The sequence below is a fragment of the Lethenteron reissneri genome, chromosome 69 (assembly GCF_015708825.2).
Source record: "Lethenteron reissneri isolate LAM-NWPU_2019-01 chromosome 69, ASM1570882v1, whole genome shotgun sequence".
NCBI classification, from domain to species: domain Eukaryota; kingdom Metazoa; phylum Chordata; class Hyperoartia; order Petromyzontiformes; family Petromyzontidae; genus Lethenteron; species Lethenteron reissneri.
In genome coordinates this window covers 6,076,732-6,095,619 of record NC_083847.1, presented here as the reverse complement: position 1 = coordinate 6,095,619, position 18,888 = coordinate 6,076,732, and the positions used below count along the sequence as shown (strand labels likewise).

Genomic DNA, 18,888 nt, shown 5'->3' with positions numbered 1-18,888 from the left:
ATGAGTTTGTGTTGAGTTTGTGTTGGGTTTGTGATGAGTTTGTGTTGAGTTTGTGTTGGGTTTGTGATGAGTTCGTGTCGAGTTTGTGTTGAATTTGTGTTGAGTTTGTGTTAGTTCGTGTCGAGTTTGTGTTAAATTTGTGTTGAGTTTGTGTTGAGTTTGTGCCGAGTTTGTGTTCAGTTTGTGTTTAGTTTGTGTTCAGTTTGTGTTTAGTTTGTGTTCAGTTTGTGTCGAGTTTGTGTGGAGTTTGTGTTGAGTTTGTTTTGAGTTTGTTGTCATCCCCCCAGCCCCCACCCCCGAAGCACCATCCGATTAGCGCGGGTGGCTACGTACGGTGTCAAAGAAGTTCAACACACAAAGACAAAGATCCCCCCTCCCCCCATGTAGCCTTAACAGACTTTAGGGGCAATGCTGTTAGCGAGCACCTATGAAGGCCGGAACGGCACACGAGGGGGTGGGTGGCCAGCACCACGCCTGACCGCCTTTGTCTCCCCAGTGGCCATGTTTACACACCGCACCAGGTACTCATTTGAGGCTGAGTCGACCTATGGGAGGCCCAGGACCGGTTCAGATAATCGTCGCTGGTGTTGGTGGCCATGAGCGAGAATCGAACTCCGGACGCCAGGTTCGGAGCGCAGCGTAGCGCTAACCACTACACCACCGCTCCCCTAACACATAAGCCAAAGACAAAGATCCCCTCCATAACACACGCACACACATACACACGCACACACGCACGCACACGCACACACGCGCAGACGCACGCGCACGCACACGCACGCACACGCACACACGCGCAGACGCACACACGCGCAGACGCACGCACGCACACACACGCACACACACACATGCACACGCACGCACGCACACGCACGCACACACACGCACGCACACACACGCACACACGCGCAGACGCACGCACACACACGCACGCACACACATGCACGCACACGCACGCACACAATCCGACGAAGCAGTTAAACCGGCCTTGACAAATCGGCTATCGAGCATCATCATCATATTCTTAGGTTTTTTCGGTAAAGTCATGTAGGTAAAAAATGTAAATTAATAAAAGTAAAATAAAAATGAAATAAAATCACGATTTTTTATTTTTTTATTTTATTAATTTAAATTTTTTACCTACGTGACTTTACCGAAAAAAACCTAAGAATATGAATCCTTGCAGTCACGAAAGCTTCAAATCTAGCATCATCATCATTTATTTGTTCTACACAACACCGAGCTAAACAAAGTCACACCCATTTCCATGTACTTCCTCCCCACGCGACTATAGGTTATGTTGACACTCGAGTGCACACACCACCACCCACCCACCCCACCACCACCTGCCTATCCACCTCCCACAAACGCATTCCCTCCCAACTGCCCCCACGTGTTTCTAAGTCAAGGTAACAGCGACAACTCCTGCCCCCCAGGGGCTTCGAGTAGTCGGCATTCTTCAAGCGCCACCCCCCTCTCCACCCCTGCGCTGCCTCGTGTCGTCCAGTCCCCGAAGGGAGCCACACCACCACCAACGACCCCACACAACACACCACACAGCACACCAACGCAGCACACCTGCGCGCAGAGAGAGAGACGCGCTTTAAAAGCAAGAGCCACTCAAGACCCTCCGCCTCTCTCAGTTCTCATCTTTGAAACGAGGAGCGCTTTAGGAGTTATTCGCCAACAATTATCATTAGTTGTCTCTCTCTCTCTCTGTCTCTCTCGATGTTTTAGTTTCACACGCACAGACACAGTTTCACACGCGCAGTTTCACACACACACACACGCACAGTTTCACACATTCACACACAGTTTCACACACACACACACAGTTTCACACACACACACACAGTTTCACACGCAGTTTTACACACACAGATTCACACGCGCAGTTTCACACACACAGTTTCACACACACACACAGTTTCACACACACACAGTTTCACACGCAGTTTGACACACACAGATTCACACACACACAGTTTCACACACGCAGTTTCACACACACACAAACACAGTTTCACACACACACGCACAGTTTCCCGGGGTCTGTTGATGTGCCTCCTCGTTCGACCGACGGTTCGGACTCGGGCCCCATTTTTCGAGCCGTGAAGCGACCTGCGGGGAGGGGGGGGGGCTGCGTCCTGTGGCCATGTCCATCGCGGTAAGTTTGAATGTCGCTCGGAGTTCGGGGACAAACGAGTTGTTGTTTTTTTGTTGTTTAACGCGGGCGAAGTAACATTTAACGCGGCCAAATGATAGCACGGTTGGCTACGTACGGTGCGAAAGAAGTTAAACGTACGTACATACACACAGAGACCCACAGACACCCAGAACCATAGAGACACACAGAGACCCACAGACACCCATACCCATAAAGACACTCATAGGGACACACAGAGACCCACAGACACCCAGACCCATAGAGTCACCCATAGGAACACACAGAGACCCACAGACACCCAGACCCATAGAGACACCGATAGGGACACACAGAGACCCACAGACACCCAGACTCATAGAGACACCCATAGAGACACACAGAAACTCACAGACACCCAGATCCATAGAGTCACCCATATGAACACAGAGACCCACAGACACCCAGACCCATAGAGACACCCACAGAGATCCACAGATTAGCACGGTTGGTTACGTACGGTGCGAAATAAGTTCAACGCACGTAATCATTCACGCTGGCTATCGTTTTTGGCGGAGCACTTAGAGACGACCTCTTTGGCCTCTCCGTGTGTTGTGAAGATGGGTCGTTGGCTGAAACGTCGCCTGTTCTATACGTTTTTTTTAAGGCCACACATTGTTAATAATAGTTGGAATTAATTTCGCCTTCCACGAATTTCTTTGACGACGCAACACGAGGAGGTTTTCTCCACACAAATCTGGCTGCCGCCTGATGGTGCCGGTTGTAATCACTGGCCAAATGTCACAGTGCTCAGATTGTCAATGTTGTTGTGGCTTTTCTGTCCAACACACAACCGGTTAGTGCTGTACTAGTAACGTACTGATTGTGATTGTACTCAGTACTCAGATTGTAAATGTTGTGGATTTGCTCTACAACACACAACCGGTTAGTGCTGTACTAGTAACGTACTGATTGTGATTGTACTCAGTACTCAGATTATAAATGTTGTGGATTTGCTCTGCAACACACAACCGGTTAGTGCTGTACTAGTAACGTACTGATTGTGATTGTATTCATTACTCAGATTGTAAATGTTGTGGATTTGCTCTGCAACACACAACCGGTTAGTGCTGTACTAGTAACGTACTGATTGTGATTGTATTCATTACTCAGATTGTAAATGTTGTGGATTTGCTCTCCAACACACACCCGGTTTGTGCTGTACTAGTAACGAATTGGCACGTTCTGTTTAAGTGACAAACTAATTGGCTGTGTCGGGTGGTGGAGGGTTCAGCGACACATTTATATATTTATTACGAGATCTAACCCAAAGAAAACCTCTTATGGATATATAATCATGGTTGCTTAATGATTACGGTGGTTCAGTACTTACAGCTGTTGTTCTTTCACGTCTTCAATTCATTCAGAAAATAAATAAGACATTGTCGACGTAGGCGATGACTTGTGTACAAGATCTGCGTGTTTATATGCATCCTGGTACACTGTTTGACGCGTAGTAGGAGGAGGCTTTCGGGTCCGATATTATCAATAATAAGAGAGGTTTTTGGGTTCGATCGCGAAAGTATAAATGTTGTATCTTGATTTGAAGCTTTCATGACTGCAGGAATCCATACTCTTTGGTTCTTTAGGTAAAGTCACGTAGGTAGAAAAATAAAAGAAAAAATAATTACGATTTTATTTTTCTACCTACGTGACTTTACCGAAAGAACCAAAGAGGATAAATGTTGTGTTGTTAAACCCGCCACCACCCGACCACAGCCCAATCAGTTAAAGGGGTTGTCACGTAAATAAAACGTGGCCAATTCGTTACTGAGTTCAGCACTAACCGGTTGTTCTGTGTTGGAGAGTTAAACACACAGCTACACATTTACAATTATAGTGTAGTCTATAGTGTAGTGTACTAGTACAGGGCACTGGTTGTGTGTTGGAGAGTTAAACCCACAGCTACACATTTACAATTATAGTGTAGTCTATAGTGTAGTGTACTAGTACATAGTCTATAGTGTAGTGTAGTAGTACAGCGCACTGGTTGTGTGTTGGAGACAAACCCACAGCTACACATTTACAATTATAGTGTAGTCTATAGTGTAGTGTAGTAGAACAGGGCACTGGTTGTGTGCTGGAGAGTAAAGACCACAGCACAACATTTACAATTCGAGTAACCAGGTGACGTTTTGCCGGTAATTACAACAACAACAACCACCACCAGCAGCATGATCAGGCAGACAGCCACGAAGTTGTGGAGAAATCCTCCTGCTCGTGTTATGGTTTGAAATAGAGGTAGGTGGGGGATGAATGTGACGTCATCACTTGTGAGCCAATCAGGTGCGAAGACCAGAGGGAGGGAGAGGAGGAGGGTGTTAATATATTAATATACAGGGATTTCTCTACTTACGAACGAGGTCGGTGCCAGAGGTCTGCTCGTAAGTCGGTTTGTGTGCGTAAGTTCAACTTTACGCCTGTCGATTCCAAATATGTTGTACGGCGTGTACACTAAACACGGAGAATGGCCTTAGAAGTTACGTAATCTCCTGTAGATGTCACTGGCTCTTTACGTTCCGCAGATATATAAGCCACTGGTTCTTCACGTTCTGCAGATGTTGATGCCACTGGTTCTTCACATTCTGCAGATGTAGATGCCACTGGTTCTTCACGTTCTGCAGATGTAGATGCCACTGGTTCTTCGCGTTCTGCAGATGGAGATGCCACTGGTTCTTCACGTTCTGCAGATGTAGATGCCACTGGTTCTTTACGTTCTGCAGATGTAGATGCCACTGGTTCTTCACGTTCTGCGGATGTAGATGCCACCACTGCCGCCATCTATTGTGCGGGAGCGGTTGAACTTACGACTCTCGGTCCAAAAGGGCAACCTGGACGTACCGGGACCGGGTTTCCTCGTATCTCTGAAAGTTCGAAGGTCGAATGTTCGTATGCAGAGGAGGAGTGCCTGTGTCCATATAAAATAACAATGGAATCACGTGTTCGGCGTCACCACGTGTTAAAGCGACACCACGTGTTAAAGCGTCACCACGTGCTAAAGCAAATATGTCCGCCTCGGCGTCGCAGGGCGCGCTGCGGGCCACGTGCGTGGCTCACCTGCTGCTGGCCGTGGCGCACGGTGGTGGCGGAGGTGGAGGCGGCGTCGTGGCGGCGTCGGCGGCGGCTGCTTGCAACCGCACTTGGCAATACCGGCGAGACGGCGGCGCCTGCTGTAGCAAGTGCACCCCAGGTGGGTGACAGAGGCTCTGTCTCTCGAACACAAGGCCAAAGATGCCCACCCCCACCGCCCCCCCCCAAGTAGCCTTAATATAATGGTTGGGGCAAGTGCTGTTAGCGAGTACCTGTGAGGGTACTCGCCCAGCCGCCTTTGTCTCCCCCAGTGGCGAAGTTTTTGCACACCGCACTCAGGCACTCGTTTGAGGCTCGAGTCGACCTAGGGGAGGCCCGGGACCGGTTCAGATAATCGTCGCCAGTGTTGGTGGCCGTGAGCGGGAATTGAACCTGGGTCGCCAGGTTCATAGCGCAGCGCTGACCCAAGCGTGTGTGTGTGTGGGGGACCTGCTGCTGTTATTTAACGTAAAGAAAAACAACAAACTACGCCACCATTGAAGAGGATAGAGAGCATCCACTGTGGAGTAAGAGGTCACCGTGTTGCGTGCAGACACTCGCGTAACGGTGTTAGACCAGAGGGCGCCAAAAGGCTGTCCTCTGGTCTAACACCATTTGAGACTAGGCTCAAAAGAAAGCTGTCTCTGGTGTGGACTAATCAGTTTCAAAGACAATGCATCATCTACTATCAGAGTAAGTTTTTTTTTGCATTCTGACCACAAGTATTGTGGCTAATGCAGACATGGTTCCTTGTAAAAAGGTTTCAGTTTGGTGTTTTAACATCTTAACGCAGCTGTTTTGTTGCCAGAAAAAAGGGGACAACTTATTCTCATGTTGGTGCTGGCAAAAGAGGTTTCATGGGGTGTTTCATGTCATGGGATGCTTTGTTCGTGTGCCAGTTATCAAAGTATGAAAAAATAAGATTCGGTTTGTACGCCTTCCTGTCAATCAAAAACCAGGAGTTTGGCTTGGTACGTTCTAACGCCCAATAGATTTGACCTTTTATTTTGCAAGGAATCAATTTACTGCATTAACCACACACTTCGTATTTGTGACGAGCATACAAACACACTCTGATAATCATAATAACAATGTATGGCATCGTCTTTAGTAATAATGTAACTAGAATGTTACATGGCATTCTCTTTGAAACTGATTGGCCCACACCAGAAACAGCCTTTCGTCATGGCCATGTCTCACCACCAGTGTCAGTAGACCAGAGAACAACGCCGCAAGGCGAACAGCACAGGGACAATACTTGTTCCATATAAGAGAGGTTTTTTTTAGGTTAGATCGCGTGATCGCGTGTCTTGGGTTAGATCAGTTCAGATCATTCAGTTCAGTTCATTTATTAGGTGTAGCCCTGTGAGCCTTTCGGCTCTTGAATCGGGTACAACCGCAACAAACAAAAAACAAAAACATGAACAAGAAACATCTTAAAGTAACTAAGCGCAACAGAAAAATCCAGGAAAAAACAGCAAAGTCTTCCAGAAAAAGCACCGCATATCAACGCTGTGTGCAGAAATCCCAGTGGGATGGAAGTCAAACAATAACAACCATAAGACAATTTAGATTAAAGTTATCAGTCTAACTCTGTACTACAACAAACAAATATGGCTAAATCAAAAGTTTTCGAAATCACCACAATAAAGCTATAATAACAACGTAACAGTGATCATAGGAACTGTGATTCAAATTTAACAGTAAACGATATACATAACATGTACGACCAAACTTTGCAGCCATAGCTGGCAGCATGAGTTACTCCATAACAGCAGGAGTATCAGTAGGAGTATCAACATTTTTTAATGCACCTTTAAAGATCAGCACACTATAATCGCGTGATTTAACCCAAGACACCTCTATTGTGGATAATTTTGGTCGCAAAAAGTCGTGCGTCTATCTCGCCGTTCGAACATCGTAAACGCAACTCGTGTTGTATTGCCAGAAATGGGTGTTCCCACCTGCGTTGTTTCGTGTGTTGCACCTCTCGCAGGGCACTACCTTTCCGCCAGGTGCACAGCAGACGCGCCCAGCCGCTGCGATCCGTGCCCTCAGGGCACCTTCACCGCGGACCTGAACACGCAGCAGAGATGCACACCTTGTGGGCAGTGCAACACAGGTACACTCACCAGCCACTAACCAGCCACTCACCCACACCAGCCACTCACCAGCCACCCACCAGCCACTCACCCACACAGACACTCACCCACACAGACACCCACACAGCCCCCTTCCTAGCAATGATTTCACTATGTAACAATTATTTTCTGTCCCTGGGTAGTAAGTGTTATTTCCTAATTGCTTATGGTCAAAGTACAGAAAATGGCTATTATTCCCCACAAACTTTGCTTTTGTGACCAGGACAGTGATATTTTGAAATGTACCTACTTTCAATGAGAAAACGGCCGAATTTGTGTCTTTTCGTTCACATAAAGTCAGAAAACAACAACATATGCATCAAAATTAACATGCATCTATACTAAAGTAATACAAAGACGACGACTAAAGATTTAGACACCAAGGCGCATGACCACAGGCGGGACTGGCCACAGCGGACCGAGTTCTCTGTGGGGATGAATAATCTCGACAAACTACTCATTTCTAAATCTTTAGTCGTCATCTTTGTATTACTTTAGTATAGATGGATGTTAATTTTGATTCATATGTAGTTTTTTTCTGACTTTGTGAACGAAAAGACACAAATTCGCCCGTTTTCTCATTGAAAGTAGGTATATTTCAAAATATCACTGTCCTGGTCACAAATGCAAAGTTTGTGGGGAATAATAGCCACTTTCTGTACTTTTCTCATCGCACGCACATACACTCTAATGTACACACATACACAAGCACACACACACACACTCATGCACACACACACATGTACACGCATACTCATGTACACACGCACAACAACCGCCATTCGCCACTAAGTGGCGGTGACGTCACCACGACGCTTGTAGCCAGGCCATGTGCACCTTGAGGCACACACATACTCATGTAGACACATACATTCACACACACACGCATACTCACACACCCACACATGTACACACACACTCACACACTCCCTGAAGAACGAGTTGGGGGAGTACATAAAGAGGAAAGGCCGTGAGGCACGAGTGTTACCATTGCGCTTGTCGCCCTCATAATGATGATGGTGTCTACACTATGGGAACCTCATTTGCCAGTAAAAATATGATAATTGGTTTTTTACCCTTCTATCTGCCAGATAGAAGGGTAAAAAACCAATTATGATGATGGTGGTGATGATGATGATGATGTTGGCGATAACGTTGATGACGATTGAGATGTTCCCCACAGGACTGGGACAAGTGTCTCTGACTCGCTGCACCTCGACACGGGACGAGGTGTGCGGCTGCCTTCCCGGCTCGCACCCTTCTCGTGAGCACGACTACGGCTCCGTGTTCCGCTGCTGCCGGAACTGCCCGCGTGGCCTTGGGTCCCTGGCCCAATGTGAGATTTACGAGGTCGCACTCATCGGAGCCATCAGAATGTTGTCTCCACACCGCAGGAGGAGTCCGAAGAGCCGTTACAACAACAATTCGCCATTGAGTGGCGGTGAGGTCACCACAATGCTTGTGCCAGGCTAGGTGCACGTTGAGGCCACGTGAAGTGTCGAACGCCCACTGGCAGGAGGTCACGGGGCAGACCCAGCAGGTGCCATGGGTCGACTGAAATGAGTGGCCGATTGGCCGATGCACCACCTGTGCCCCCTACTGTGCCAACTCGCTGTGTTTTAGCCGCCTGGCGCTCCGCTCGTTGTTGTGAGCGTCGCTCCTCTGCACTCCGTTATTGTTGGGAGGGCGACTGCCTCCCACTGCCCAGTAGCGTCCTTCACGAGCTTCCTCCACAGAGGCCGATCTTGACACTGCTGGTACCGGTCATCGGCAAGTCCACTCAGCTTCACATCCTCCTGTACCACATCACTCCATCTCTTCTCTAGCCCGTGCCGCGCCCGTTTAGCTCCTTCTTTTTGACCGAACAAAAGCTGTTTAGGCATGCGGTGGCTGGGCATGCAGGATACATGGCCGCAGCCTTACAACAACAACAAACAACAACAAACACAAAACACACAAACATGATAGCAGTGCAAAGTACAATAAAGGCAAACAATTCGCTCAAACTACATACAGATACAACTCTAAACTATCCCCAATCCTTCCAGGCAAAGCCCATTGAGGTATTAACTTATTTTTCAGAAGCATCCTGGCCACAAACGAAAGCTCAACAAAGTGGCCTCATCATTTGGACTGTTATAGCACCAACATAATATAAATAGTCTAAACGCATGTTTCTAAATGTGGAGGGAAAAACTCGATCACAGAGAGAGAGAGACACGCAAACTCCAAATATACAGCAGGCGTCAGGGTCGGGATCGAACTCTCGACCTCCTGCATACCAGGCGAGCGAGATACCATCAATGCCAATACAACCGCCATTCACCAAGGCGCCTGTGCCAGGCCAGGTGCACTTTGAGGCCACGTGAAGTGTCGAAGGCTCGCTGACAGGAGGTCACGGCACAGACCCAGCAGGTGCCACGGGTTGGCTGACTGAGATGACCGGCAGATGCACCACCTGTACCTCCCATTGTGCCAACTTGCTGCATTTTAGCCGATCGGCGCTCCAGCATAAATTTCAAACACGATGGCGATGATGATAAACCCCCACTTCGATGAGCTATAATTTGTGATCAGCCAGGTCGTTTCTGAAAAGAGTTAACATAGCAGCTCAGTGGGGCTTTACCTGCCAAACAAAAACATTGATTAGTAGTTTAGTTTTAATTGATTGCGTCTTCTCTCCTTAAAGCTCTGAATGTCTCTCCCGTGACCCCTCCCAGGTGACCTCGTGACGGACGTGGCCTGCATGCCGTGCCCCCCCGGTTTCCATAGCGATGGCTCGGGTGGGCAGTGCCGACCCTGCACCAGGTGGGCCACGTGACTGCCGTGGATGACGAATCGCTTTGGATTCTTTTTGCCATTTTCGGCGAGTGAAAGCGATGCGTTGCGGCGAGATGATGTCTCCCTCGCCTGCGATGCATGAGGTCGTGGCTTCGGTCCGTGCACGTGCGTCCGCGTATGTCAACGTATGCGTCATCGGAAGGGGAAAGGGTTAGCAATCACTAATTCAACTTGCAACACGGCGTAGAGAGAGGGAGGACTCGGACGCACTAAGAGGAGGAACCACAGATGAGCAGACCAATTGCCCAAACTCTGCAGTCCTCTGTATGTTAGGGCGACGCGGTGGCTAGGAGATGTTTACTAGCTCGTCTGGTATACAGGAGGTCGTGGGTTCGACCCCGACGTGTGTTGTATATTTGGAGTTTGCGTCTCTCTCTCCCCGTGGTGGTCGCGTGGATTTTTCTCCGGGTCCTCCGGTTTTTTCCCCCCTCCACATTCAGAATCAACATCACACGTTTAGAGTATTTGACTACTGCTATAAATTTCCGCATGATGATGATATTAGCCACTTTGTAGAGCTATCATTTGTGATAACCAGGTCGCTTCTGAAAAAGGAGCTACATAGCTCAGTGGGGCTTTCTTTACCTATTAACAACTTTAAAAAAATGTTTAAATTGATATCTATGGCAAAACCAAAAGCAATAATTAGAGAAGGCTTACAAGCTGGGTTCACGAAACGTACGGACAAACAAAAGTAATGTAGTTTAACACGCAGTCGGCTTTCGCGACCAATATTATCCACAATACTGTAAAGGCTTCTTTTTGTTGGGTTAAAAGTGATGAAAACAAATTCCATAGAAAGTGTTTGGTGCGAACTCGACACGTAAAAAAAAGACATTTTATAAAAGCAAGTTATTGTATTATTATTGGTTTTACACGTAGGCTTTCGCGACCTTTATTATGTATTATTATTGTTTTGTTAGTATGCCGTATAAACCTGTTTGGAACCTGTTAAACACGTTGCTCGTCAATATTCACACAAATTGCTGATCAAGGGAAAGGGCTTTGATTGAGTGTCAATGTTTTTTTTATATTTCAGGAGTGCCACTGTGTTCATACCCTTAGGGGCGAGGCTTGGCAACCTAAACAACAATGAGACATCTTTAGTTTTTTATTCAATAAAAAAACACAAACTTTTTTTTCTGAAGAGCCTCGCAATGCATCATGGCGAATATGAGAGAGGCGGTGGCACCTCTCTCATATTCATGAAGCAGCAGTCATCTTAAAGAGCCACACTTTACACTCCTACCGTGTTTGCGTGTATCGTGTGTTCTTGTTGCTGGAACGTTCTGACCCCGTGCCCCAAACTGGACATCTGAGACAAAAAAAGAGCTTCATAGCTCATCGGATTCCTTCTGCAGTATAAATACAATAATCTCGATTTGAAGCTTTCGTGACTGCAAGGATTCATATTCTTAGGTTTTTTCGGTAAAGTCACGTAGGTAAAAAATTTAAATTAATAAAAGTAAAATAAAATAAAAATCACAACGTTTCGGAGGCAACACAAGCTTCCGTCTTCAGGTGGAACAGTACGATTGCTGTATCAAGTAAGTAAGATACAGATGTTCCACCTGAAGACGGAAGCTTGTGTTGCCTCCAAAACGTCGTGATTTTTATTTTACTTTTATGAATTTTAATTTTTTACCTACGTGACTTTACCGAAAAAAACCTAAGAATACAATATTCTCATTCTGCGTGCTGGCTCCAGAGCCGCAGGTTTGCCGACCGCCTTGGTTTAGGGCAGGGGTGGGGAACCTTTTTTCTGCTAAGGGCCATTTGAATATTTATAACATCATTCGCGGGCCATACAAAATTATCAACTTAAAAATGTGTTATATTTGGTCAAACTTTTAATTAACTCACCCCTAATGCGATGGCTGGAACTGCTTCTCTTTGGTGAGGCGCGTGATGTTAGCTGGTATTGATGATGTTGCTACTCGCAACTGCTTTTCCAGGTTTGCTCCTAGAATTATTGAATTTCGAGTCCCGCCTGCGGTTGCCTTGGCAGGGCCAGACCAAATGATTTCACGGGCCTTATACGGCCCGCAGGCCGGACATTCCCCACCCCTGGTTTAGGGTAACAACATCCTTAATCGTGATAATGTCTTTGTTTAGAATACTTGTCGTGTTGTTCGCACGGGAATAAATGTGTGCCGTTAACGCGCCACCACCTGACACAGCCAACCAGTAAGGGGTTCGTCGCGTAAACAAGACGTGGCTAATTAGTTACGAGTCCAGCACTAACCGGTTGTGTGTTGGAGAGTTCAATCCACGGCATTTGCCCATTTGAGTAGCCGTGACGTTTCGCCGGTAATGAGAACGACCAGCTTCATCGTCAGCCATTTTTCCACAGGGTGAAGTCATCACTGTGAGCCAATCAGGTGCGGAGAGCAGCCGGGTTTGGTTTATTGTAATGATAAAACAATGGATTGTCCATCACAGTTAACTAGTATGTGATGCCTTTACAAGGCATGCAATTGCAAGGTGTATTACTTCAATTCATATGCTGACAAGCAGGAGCGGAACAACAACATAAACCTTTATTATGAATATTGGTCGTGAAATCTGAGAACTAATTAGTCTCAACCTGAGTACCAATTCGGCTCAACGTGATTATGAATTGGGCTCAAGCTGAGCACCACTTAGGCTTAACACTGCTTATCTTTTGAAACTCTTTTGGAATAGGGCATTTTTAGAGAGGAGACTAGGTCAGTCTAATCATAGACAGCTCCGTGAATAAATATAGTAAACTGCAATAAAAACAAGTAATATTTTTTAAAACTTTTTTTTAAAACACGCTTTAATGAAATGTACTCTACTAGTAATGGAATAACTCCACGACTTCAGGAAGTGGCCCGGAAGCTTGCCATAACGTAAGGGACCGTGGTGATTTACAGCCAACGTCAGTTGAGCATCGACGATTAGACCCAAGCCGAAACATAACATGTAAAACATAATGTTTAAAAATATACATTTTAAATTTTTAATGATAGAATATAGTATTGTCATCAGTATGACATAAGTATACCAAGTTTTCAGTCGATACCAAATTGGGAAGTGGGTAAAAATTGAGTTACAAGATTTGAGGATACAACAACGACAACAACAACAACAGACAGAGTGAGTTAATATAAAGCGTGTAAAAACGGTACCCCCGCTAACAGCACTGTCCCCGTGAGTCTGATTGGCCCTCGTGGGGGGGTTCGTCTGTGACGCGAGTGTGACGTGCGTGTGACGCGCAGGTGTCCCGGAGCTGAGCTCACCTCGTGCTCTGCCACCAACGACGCCGTCTGCCTTTGGGAAGTGAAACTCGCTCCAGGTGAGCCGCCCGTAGTTGCATGTACGTACGTATGTTAGCTGTATGCATGTTGTTTGCATGTCGTATGTATGTTGTATGTGTCGTATGTAGCACGCATGTTGTATGGTATATGTATGTCGTATGTATGTTGTATGTATGTCGTATGCATGTTGTATGTATGTCGTATGTTGCATGTATGTTTTATGTATAATTTATGATGTTTTATATATTTCATATGTCGTATGTATGTTGTATGTGTCGTACGTAGCACGCATGTTGTATGGTATATGTATGTCGTATGTATGTTGTATGTATGCCGTATGCATGTTGTATGTATGTCGTATGTTGCATGTATGTTTTATGTATAATTTATGATGTTTTATATATTTCATATGTCGTATGCATGTTGTATGGGGAGTGGTCGTGTAGCGATTAGCATGCAACGCTACGAACCTGTCAACCCGGCTTCGATTCCCGCTCACGGCCAACATCAGTGATGATTATCTGAACCGGTCCAGGGCCTCCCCTAGGTCGACTCAGCCTCAAATGAGTATCTGGTGCGTGAAATTTTCGCCACTGGGGATACAAAGGGGGCCAGGCGTGGTGCTGGCCACCCACCCCCTCGTGTGCCGTTCCAGCCTTCATAGGTGCTGGCTAACGCACTTGCCCCAACAGCCTGTTCAGGCTATACGGGAGATCTTCTTGGTTCTTTCGGTAAAGTCACGTAGAAGGAAAATAATAAAATAATAAAAATAAAACATAATAAAATCATTCTCACGATCTTTCGGCCACAACGCAAGCAGCCGTCTTCAGGTGGAGAACAGGTCTGTCAAGTAGACAGAGTCTGAATGGCACGCCCCAGGCTTGGAGCGACTATTTATGCTGGGATGGAGGGCGAAGAGCGCTTTTACAAAATAGTTTGCATATCAAAAGGAATTTAGCATATTCATGGGAAATGGAGATATGCGATTAGTACTACTTGTGAAATGCGTAGGAGGTTTGGCGAGGGGTTTGGCAACGGTCACGAGATGTGTTCCTGCAACACAAACTCACTCGGTGGAAAGTACAAATTAAAACTTGTTCTTATTTTTTGAAAATACTTTGATACTGGCAAAAAGTTGATTTGAAGCTTTCGTGACTGCAGGAATTACTCTTTGGTTCTTTCGGTAAAGTCACGCAGAAAGAAAACAAACCAAACAACAGCACGACATTTCGGGGCCTCGAAACAGAGGCATTGGGTCTCTGTGTGTCTATGTTGTGTGTCTTTCTCTATGTGAGTCTCTCTCTGCTTGTGTGTCTGTCTGTGTGTCTCCGTGTCTGTGTTTTGTCTCTCTCTCTGGTTTGGTTCTGCCTGATGACGGTTGCTTGTGTTGCAATCGAAACGTCGTGCTCTGTTGTTTTGTTTGTTTTCTTTCTTGCGTGACTTTAACGAAAGAACCAAAGAGTGGCAAAAAGTTCCCATTTTGTAGCTGCTCGAGCCCGAGCTATAAATGCTCTGATAGTGGCATTGTCTTTGTACTGGTCGCATTTTGGCGTTGTTCTCTGGTCTGACACTGCTGGTGAGACTAGGCCCTAAAGAAGGTTGCTGTCTCTGGTGTAGGCCAATCAGTTTCAAAAACAAGGCCATATATTATCAGAGCATATGTCTATGTTGTGTGTCCCTCTCTATGTGTGTCTCTGTGTTGTCTCTCTCTGCTTGTGTGTCTGTTTGTGCGTCTCCGTGCCTGTGTTTTGTCTCTCTATCAAATTTAGTTCTACCTGATGACGGTTGCTTGTGTTGCAATCGAAACGTCGTATTCTATTATTTAATTTATTTCCTTTCTACGTGACTTTACCAAAAGAACCAAAGAGCATATGAGAAAAGGTTTTACGCTTTCTGGCAATACAACAGGTGTTTAGATGTTAAAGCACCAAACAGAAACCTTTTGTAAGGAATCATGTCTGCATTCACCACACACAGCACTTTTTGCGTGTAGCCACGATGTTCCTGCGTGTTCTCTCAGCCCTCAAATAGGCCGACAATAGAACCGATGACGTTCCGCGTGTAGCTATGACGTGGGGTCTGTAGTGACGATGTCCACGTGCGTCTTCTCCCAGCCCCCAACAGGCTGACGGTGGAGGCGATGGCAAGTTCGGCGATCGGCGCCATCTTTGGCCTGCTCCTCGTCGCCACCCTGCGCGTCGCTCTCCGCGCTTGGAAGCAGAAACATCGGCGTCGACCCCTAACTCGCATTCGTTGACTTGCGAAACGGGGGGCACGCGTGCATCACAGTGGCTGGGAAACGTTAACTACCTCGCCTGGTATACAGGGCGTCGTGGGTTCGATCCCCGACCCTGACGATGCCTGCTGCTGAATATTTGTAGTCTGCGTCTCTCTCTCATCATCATCATCACGGTGGCTAGGAGATGTTAACTACCTCGACTGGTACACAGGAGGTCGTGGGTTCGATCACGACCCTGATGATGCCTGCTGCTGTATATTTGGAGTATATGTCTCTCTCTCTCTCATCATCATCACGGTGGCTAGGAGATGTTAACTACCTCGCCTGGTACACAGGACGTTGTGGGTTCCATTCCCGACCCTGACGATGCCTGCTGCTGTATATTTGGAGTTTGTATGTCTCTCTCATCATCATCACGGTGGCTAGGAGATGTTAACTACCTCGCCTGGTATACAGGAGGTTGTGGGTTCCATTCCCGACCCTGACGATGCCTGCTGTTGTACATTTGGAGTCTGCGTCTCTCTCTCCGTGGTGGTGGCGTGAATTTTTCTCCGGGTCCTCCGGGGTTCTTCTCCACATTTAGAATCAACGTCACCGTGCGTTCAGAGTGTTTGGCTGCTGCTATACATTTCCACACGATGATGATGACGATAAGCCACCTCATTGGGCAGCTATCATTGGCGATAGTCAGGGTCGCCTCTGAAAAAAGAGCTCCTACACGGCAGCTCAGTGGGGCCTAACACACCTGATAACAATAAACTCGAAATCGATTTGTTTTAGTTGATGAATATTTGATCACTAGCTAGTTTGCCCGTCCTAGTAATATTTGCGAAATAATTGTCCAGGGTATAATTGTATCTTGTGTCAATTTAATGGCAGTGAAGCATGCACGAAAGTATGTCATCAAACACTTCACTGCAGTTCACTGTAGCGCTATATTAATGGCAGTGATTCTTGCACGAAACTACGTGATAAAAAAAACCTCACTTCATGTCACTGTAGCACTGTATATAACCTTCAATTTGTTCAAATTCACTGCTCTGATACTTTATTCTCTTCTGCTTTCGGTCGCTGGGGTTGACATAAATTTGAATTCGATACAATATCTGGAAAATAACCGAGAAATTGCTATTTTACCATAATGTAGAAGCATAAATTAGACTAACCTTTTGTCTAAAGTGCTGACGAAATAAATAAAGACACCAAATCCACTTTGTTGCTGCGTAGAATTATTAATTAGATTCACTTTCAATAAAGAAATGTGGAGGGACGTCACGCGCGTTACACACACAGATATTCTTGGCTCAATCTTGATTTGAAGCTTTCGTGACTGCAGGAATCCATACTCTTTGGGTCTTTCGGTAAAGTCACACAGGTATAAAATCAAATAAATCACATTTTATTTTATACCTGTGTGACTTTACCGAAAGAACCAAAGAGTATTCTTGGCTCATCATAGTAGGTGATGGTCCCGCGGCGCAACGAATACGTCTGGCCATCTAAGTTGTCATCGCACGAGCTTGGACCCACCCGCAGATTCGTCTGCTTCTGTCCCCTCCCACTCGCTGCGCTCTCGACCTTCTCCGACTCCTCGCCGTTCCCACCCCGTCCACTCTCCTTGTGCGCAACCCACCGCTTCCGCTACGTTTCCCGACTTTGCCACCGCTGCAACTGCAACGAACTTCCCCTCCACGTGAAGCGAGAGGCGACCCTCTCTCCCCTCAAGACCCCCACACCTCTTCTCCCTGGCCCCATCCTTCCCCTCCATCCCCTAGGTACCCACCGCAATTCCCGTTCCCACTTCAATCTTCCTCTCCATACCCCCATCCCTAATACCCCTCCCCTAGTTTCCCCTCCAGCTCTCACATGCCACTACATCACTTTTAGCGAACTGATTTACACCATTTATAAACATACTCTTTGTTTTTTTTGGTAAAGTCAAATAAAATAAATCACGACGCAGTTTCACTGCTGGCAGGGGCGGTTTCTTCATTAGGGCGATTGGGCGACGCACCACCAATGTCATTCAACCACAGAGTCACGCTAGCCGTCACTGTCAGCCTCTGGATATAGTCCAATCAGCGTCATGTCACGTTCTGTGGAGTACCGCCTCTTTTGGGGCGATTTCACTCCGGCTGAGAATCGCCCCGAGTGGCCCCATAGACTTACATTGAAAGATGTTTTTTTTCGAACGGGGCGCTCCAATGCATTCTCTATGGCTACCGGGAGGGCAAGCCCTAACGTGCTTACGTCATCATACGTGCTAACGTCATCATACGTAAGCACGTTTCATCCAACAATATAATTTATCGCTACCTAGTGGAATCTTTAATAAAATAAACTTGAGTGGTTTGTTTTAATAGTGAGTATATAAACAAACAAGATGTATTGTAAGAGTCACTTTATTTTTCATTAATATTAAAGAAGTGAAGTTGCCTTTACATGCTTGAGCTGTTAATTTATTAATTGCATGGGTGGACCTTATCCTTATCAATCATCCAGACATTTGCCCCCCCTGAGAGATTTTGCAGGAGCCGCCACTGACTGCTGGATTATATTTTTTCCGCCTGAGGACGACCGCTTGTGTTGCGATCGAAACGTCGTGATTTATTTTATTTTCTACCTACGTGACTTTACCGAAAGAACCAAAGAGTAACGATTCCTGCAGTCACGAAAGCTTCAAATCACCATTTATAACTCTTGCAAAGCGCCTTGGATACGAGGCACTACGTGAATAAGATAAGGTGAGTTGGCAGGGAGGGAGGGAGGGAAGGGGGTTCATTGCCCCGTAAGAACGGCCAGTTCACCAGCATCGATTCGAGATCGAGCCTCGCGAGAGACGCGTGAGCGTCGAAGCCGCTAACCGGAGTTGGTTCCTTGGTCGTGAGTCGACGCGTGCCGACATTGCGCACTGACCGGATGGTTGCGGAGGCTTGCGGGGTTTTGTGTGGGGCAATGCTTTTTGTTGTTGTTTTGTTCACGCGGAGAGACGGAAGACACGCGGATTTTTTTTGTTGTCTATTTTTTTGTTCTCGATTTGAAGCTTTCGTGACTGCAAGGATTCATACTCTTAGGTTTTTTTCGGTAAAGTCACGTAGGTAAAAAAATAGACTT

General features: G+C 46.5%; 1 protein-coding gene across 1 annotated transcript; it reads left to right on the top strand.

Moving 5' to 3' along the window:
• The first annotated feature begins 1,490 nt into the window (after positions 1-1,490).
• LOC133360566 (tumor necrosis factor receptor superfamily member 4-like) lies at positions 1,491-18,884 on the top strand. The gene is made up of 7 exons (XM_061579361.1): positions 1,491-2,167; positions 5,231-5,393; positions 7,269-7,394; positions 8,597-8,749; positions 10,134-10,221; positions 13,497-13,573; positions 15,650-18,884. Exons 1-7 carry the CDS (start codon positions 2,156-2,158, stop codon positions 15,790-15,792), a joined length of 762 nt encoding a protein of 253 aa, XP_061435345.1. The 5' UTR covers positions 1,491-2,155; the 3' UTR covers positions 15,793-18,884.
• Positions 18,885-18,888: the final 4 nt, after the last annotated feature.

Excerpts from the sequence above, each read along its gene's own strand:
- LOC133360566 (XM_061579361.1), top strand. Across the intron at positions 7,395-8,596 it reads TTGTGGGCAGTGCAACACAG|GACTGGGACAAGTGTCTCTG; the intron begins GTACACTCACCA and ends TGTTCCCCACAG. Across the intron at positions 13,574-15,649 it reads GGAAGTGAAACTCGCTCCAG|CCCCCAACAGGCTGACGGTG; the intron begins GTGAGCCGCCCG and ends GTCTTCTCCCAG.